Source organism: Helianthus annuus, chromosome 10 (genome assembly GCF_002127325.2).
Source record: "Helianthus annuus cultivar XRQ/B chromosome 10, HanXRQr2.0-SUNRISE, whole genome shotgun sequence".
Taxonomy (NCBI): domain Eukaryota; kingdom Viridiplantae; phylum Streptophyta; class Magnoliopsida; order Asterales; family Asteraceae; genus Helianthus; species Helianthus annuus.
The window spans coordinates 3,994,892-4,001,214 of record NC_035442.2 but is presented as its reverse complement, the minus strand read 5'-3'; the positions used below and the strand labels follow the sequence as shown (position 1 = coordinate 4,001,214).

The 6,323-nt window shown below is 35.9% G+C and overlaps 1 protein-coding gene across 1 annotated transcript; it reads left to right on the top strand.

Moving 5' to 3' along the window:
• The first annotated feature begins 4,551 nt into the window (after positions 1–4,551).
• Positions 4,552–5,496, top strand: LOC110880591 (protein EPIDERMAL PATTERNING FACTOR 2). The gene is made up of 3 exons (XM_022129089.2): positions 4,552–4,700; positions 4,810–4,868; positions 5,045–5,496. Exons 1-3 carry the CDS (start codon positions 4,613–4,615, stop codon positions 5,237–5,239), a joined length of 342 nt encoding a protein of 113 aa, XP_021984781.1. The 5' UTR covers positions 4,552–4,612; the 3' UTR covers positions 5,240–5,496.
• Positions 5,497–6,323: the final 827 nt, after the last annotated feature.

Below are 6,323 nucleotides of genomic sequence, written 5' to 3'. Positions count from 1 at the left end.
AATAATAATAATAATAATAGTGATAATATATTAAATTCTAGAAAATACTCACAGTATCCTGGCGAGCTTCTCGTTGACGGTGATGGAGTCCTCCGACAAAACACTCAACTGTTCCAACGAGTACGGATGCTCCGGATCTCTAATGTCCCTCACACAATATGTATCTAAACTAAAGTCAAAGATCACAATTACCTTCCTTACTACCAAATTATTATAATTTAAAAAAAAAAAACAGAAACCTAAGCTAAGAATAAATAAAAAAAAAAACATTAGAAAGGATATCATAGATGTCAAGAGGATAAAGGGCATTAGAGTGAAGATGAAGATGATCTGGTCGGGTGGTTCTCTCTTTCTTTTCACGTACAATTGGATTTGCGTTTATTAAGCCCAGAGTCATTGCTGCTGCAGCTGCTTGAGGATGACTAGAAGATTTGGCTGATGTTTGTTTATTGTTGTTTAAGAGGAAGGAAGAGTGGTGGTTTTAAGTTCCAGTTTGAGAAACGAAACTGGGTACTTGTGCAATTTCTGTGGTGGTGTACGGTTGGAGTTCGTGAACAGTGATGGGTGGGGGTTTTGGTCGAAGTCAGTTCACCGAAAAAGCAGCGGTGCCGGAATAACTCGCGTTCAAGATTTAAAGTCGCCGGAAATTAATTTCGCCGGAAAAGTTTGCCGGAAAGTGTGGTGGTGGGGTTTTTCTCTAAAAATGTAGAAGATGCCCGGATAGTCCCTATGGTTTGGCCTTTTAAAGGAAAGGGTATTTTTGTCATTTCACACCCACTTAACAGAGAAAACAAACTGAAGTTAGACACAGGGACTATCCGGGAACAAAAAATGAAAAGTTGTGGACTATTCAGGTAATTTTAGAAAGTTGGGGACTATAGGTGAAAAAATGCGAAACCACAGGAACTATCCGGGTATTTTTCTCTTATATTTATGTACTTCTAAAGGAAAGATAAGGTAATATACAAGTCCTTGAAATTACGGATTTACCTCCCATGGTGAAGAATGAAATGTAAAGACTGACAAACTTCACGTTTATGTCAGGCATTCTTAAATTTACCCCTTTCTCAACGATTTTATCTTGTGTCAGTCCCCGTGAATGTAATATTTGTGTCTTTGTGAGTAAATGTTGCATAATCTACTATCCCATTGAATTCTTTTGTCATGGAGATCTTAGATTTAATTCTATTGTTGCATTTGGTACTATTGTGTTAAATGGTTACCTAGAGTACACTCACTTTTTTTAATAGGATTAATTTCACATATGTCAACAGTTCGAGTCTGAGCCACCCCATGTTTTAGTCTACCGTGCGTTACGCGGCTTACGCCAAAAAGATTCTCTATTTTGGTGGCGCAAGCCCCTGCTACTGGCAATGGGTGGTATGGTTTCCCGAGGAACGCCGTTAGCCAAACTCTGACGCCAGCATAGACCCTGTTAAGACAATATAGTCTGGCCAGAGTAGGATTATGGCCCGCTGTTTAGGAGGGTGTGAGATCTCTTCCACAACAAGTTAAAGATTCTCACCGTTCAAAAAAAATTTTCGCATATGCGTTTACAAACTTGAAAATTTTCATATATACTTAACTATAACTAAAAATATCATATATGCACTTATAAAATAGTTAAAATATCAAATATACTCAATTTATTAATAACAATCTAATAAATAATCATTTTACCCTTATTTTTTGAACTTTAAGTTTTCATATATGCTCAATTTTTAACTTCATATTTTTATATAACACATTTTAAGCTTAAATCTATTTTTACCTATTTTTATTTTATTTATTTTATTTTATTATAAACAATAGTATTCTTCATTTATAATATTTGAAGTATAATAATAGTAGAATTGTAATTTATTAAATTGTTTTAATGAATTAGATATATGATATTTATAATTTTACAAGGGTACATATATTTTGCAAATTTATAGGGCTATTTATGAAATTGCCCTCTTTTAATAAAAATGTTATATCTATATACACCATCATCATCATCATCATACTCATCATCATACTCAGTAAATCCCATTAATAGGAAGATAAAGGTAGGGTCTGAGGAGGGTAAGATGTAGATAGAGAGGCTGCCTCCAGTGAGACCCCCGGCTCGATAGTAGTTTTGCATCAAGCCTTGAACATAAGACACATAACACTCAGCAATCGGGACAAAGACCGATTAGTGCATGTACCCTTTTGTCTTTCAGCTATCAACGCCAGCACATGATGCATGATTAACCGTCCTTGGCTTTTAACGTTATTTTCACGAAATTAGTAAAATAACGTTAAAATTAGTGCACTTTCACTTTTGCCCATCAAGGGCCCACACATATATACATTATATGCGCATACCGCAAGCAAGACCCACACATATATACATTATATCTATATACACACAAACACATAATAGTTTTTTTTATCATGATTCACCAAAAAAAATCAGTTAATACATCTATTCGTACTTAAGACTACCCGGTGTGGTTTGGTTAGTCCCCAAAGAGATTACCCGTCACGTAGGCACCACCTCACCATGGGTGGAGGACTATCCCCTTGGGGACTACCTAAGAGTGTGAAAGACTACTCAACCTATTATAAAAAAACCAATATAATATAATATATAATAAAGGGGGGAGAGAGAAGTCAGAGGGGGGGCCCACTTGCTTGCCTCGTCTCCAACAGCTTGGAGAAGACGCCGGTGCCGCGACGAGCCCAGGGGGCGGTGTGTGACGTGGGGGACGAACCGGGACGGAGAGGGAACGGCCCCATACCCCATGTTCTAAGTCATGTTGGGTAAGAAAAAGTACACGAACTGTAAAAATACGCCACATTATTAATTTTGATGATGTTACAAGATATGTGGCTTTGGTAATTTATTTTCATGATGTTACAAGATGTGTCGTTTAGGTTGTTTATTTTCATGATGTTACAAGATATGTCGTTTTTTCCTCGTGACTATACGTTATTTATTATCATGTTGATTTAACCTTATAACATTACATCATTTTATTATTGTTGGTAGACATTATATAATTTTATACACAAAACCTTACACATTATACGTCAAAAAGTACACTAATGCTTATAGAATAACCACTGGTAAACACATAATTAAAATTACAAGCTCGTGTTTAACAGACTTTACGTACGGTGTAAAACAAGTAGAACCCGTCTTGAGATAGTTAGGTCGGATCATTTGAATGATTTCGAGTTGAGATTAAAACTAAATTAGTTCTCAGTTAATATACAAGTTTGAGCACCAACTTTATGATTAATTAGATTAGCGAGTTTATATAAATTTAACTAATAACTATCATATAATGATGATAAAAATACAAATAATATATATTGTTATATAATTGTATATATACAACAAATTATATATATACATAGAAATAACTGAATAATACTTACATAATAAATACACCAAGTGCAACCTGGATTTTATAAAATTATGCACAAGTCGAGTTGAGTTTAAAACTAAAAAAAATATATCGTACATTACGGCTTAACGTACTTCACGTACAACAACGTGCGTGATTTGTTTTATAACATGCATGATTAATGTTTTTAATATGCGTGATTATTGTGTTTCAACATGCGTGATTTTGGATTTTTGAGTTATAACGTGCGTGATTTTAAAATGAACGTGCGTAATTACCTGTCGTAAGTGATGTACGTTAAGCTTCCTCTAAAACTACATTAGTTCTCAATTAATATACAAGTTTGAGCCCGAACTTTATGATTAATTAGATTAGCGAGTTTATATAAATTTAACTAATAACCATCATGTAATGATGATAAAAATACAAAATAATATATATAATTGTATGTATACAACAAATTATATATACATAGAAATAACTGAATAATACTTGCATAATAAATACACCTAGTGCAACTAGAATTTTATAAAATTACTCACAAGTCCGGAGTTTTATACATTTTTTTAAGGTGTGAATTATTCACGAATGTCGGGAGGTCTAGCATACGTTGTCTTAACGGGTCTGCGCTAGAGAGCCCATTCACACAATAGATCCCCAATTTTAACCCCTTAACGAGAAACCCCTATCACCCAGACTTAAACTTGAGACCTGGAGGGGAAAACTCACCCGGGCCCACCATAAGTGGAACTTAAATACCCGTAGCCACCACTAGAGCACTAGTGATGGTTGGTCCAGAGTTTTAAACATGATGAGTAGAAATGTAGAATTAATTCCAGTTCTTGTAAATTAAATAAATAAAGACCAAACTGGCATTAATTTTCTACCATTATTTATTATTCCTAAAGTTCAAAATCTTGGCCAGGTTTTTGGGTTCAAATTTTGGCAACCTTTGAAAGCTTGAAACTTAAAACAAATTTAAAAGAGGGTGTGGCCAAGAATCATGTGAAGTGCATCAAATGTAACCCTTGCATTAATTATAAGCACACACTTTCACTTATAGCATGTGTGTGTATATATATTGATGTGCATGCATGCTTATTATCCAACCCTTCTGATTCTTTAACTCCTGCTCAGTCTCTTGGTTTTGACCATAAGCCATCCCCCCCCCCCCCCCCCTCTCTCTAAGTTTGTCTTGTAAAACCCTAAAAGAAAGCCACAAACTTTACCACATGAAGAACATATATTCCAACATCTTGCTTCTTGTGACTATAGTTTTCTTGGTACTTAACCTTGGTGAAAGTCTCCATCCTCATCATTGTAAGAGCAATATACTTGCATAAGTAAAGTATTAATATATTCATGTTTATATATTTTATATCATATGAAATTGCATTACATATTAATAGTTTTCTACCTTGTATTTTAGTTACAAATAATCGAGGACAAGGCGGTCTTAGTCGATCCCAAAGTCAAGAACATCCTAAGGTTTGTTTGTTTGTTTGTTTCCCTCCGAAATTAGTTTTAAGTTCTTTTCGCGTATTAAACTATGAAAAATTAACAAATCTACGTTCTTATATTTCACTATCGGTTTAGGGTTAACTTTCAGCTTCTTGTCGATTGAGGCTTATTTATTATTATTAAGTTAAATTTTGATTTTGTAGAAAGGAGAACGCGTAGAGCTTGGGATGGATCTATACCCGACAGGATCAAGCATACCCGATTGTTCACACGCGTGCGGACCATGTTCTCCTTGTAGGAGAGTGATGATAAGTTTCAAGTGTTCCATGACTGAATCATGTCCAGTGGTCTATAGATGTACTTGCAGGGGTAGATACTATCATGTTCCATCTAATTGATCACTCTTCATGGATACAAACTTGGACAGTTAATTGGACTTTGATGGGAGATTTGTTGAATTAATATAGTTGTTAAATTAGAAGATTAATTTAGAACATTTTGGAACTAAGTTTTGTGGATAGGATCTTTGAGATTGTAACTTTTGTCACTAAGTTAGCTATTTTAGTTTCTTGTTATTTCATAGTTTTTTTTTATCAATTAGGTATTGTGACTTTAGTTTTGCTCATTGGTATAATATTTCAGTTATTTCAAACTAGTGTTATGAAGTTGTTTTATGCAAAACCAATTTTAAATAGAGATCTACAAAACCTTATAAACACATGTATATATTGTTATAACTATGCATAAAACGGTTATATTGTTATACGGTTATTACGGTTCGCCTCTTCTAAACTTCTTCACAACGGATCAGGACTAGAGGTGCACAAAAAACCCGAACTCGGGTATCAGAAAAACCGGGTTTTTTTAAACCCGATCCTACCCGTAGGGTACGAACCGGGTATGCATATTTTGTTCAATACCCGAACCCGGGTTTTTTCGTACCCGGGTTTTCAGCATACCTGTGTTTTCATAAAACCCGTACCCGGGTTTTCGTAATACCCGGACCCGTTGTGTACAACAACTTTTTTTGAATGTTTAGAGCTTGTGTGAGGCTTTTTGGTAGATTTCAAGGCATACAATATGTGAAAATAAGGTAGCGTTTGGTATGCAGGAATGAGAGGTGGAATGGAATGGATGATTACGAGGGAATGAAGAAAAGGGTGTTTGGTTGGTCAATTGAATGGAATCACCCATTCCAAAATGCATTCCATTTCCTCAAAATCATTCCTTCCACCCCCCATTTTTTTTTCCATTCCATCCCTCTTGCACCATTCATCAACAACACTACAACCCACCACATTTGCCACAACCCACCACCACCCACCACCGACGCCATCGCCGCCACCCGCCACCACCTCACCCCGACAGCCACCGCCGCCGCCGCCACCCACTTGCCACCGTTATCACCCACAGTTGCGACCAACTGCTAACGACACTCGTTGCCGCCGCCCACCACCGTCATCGACACCACCACCACCAACC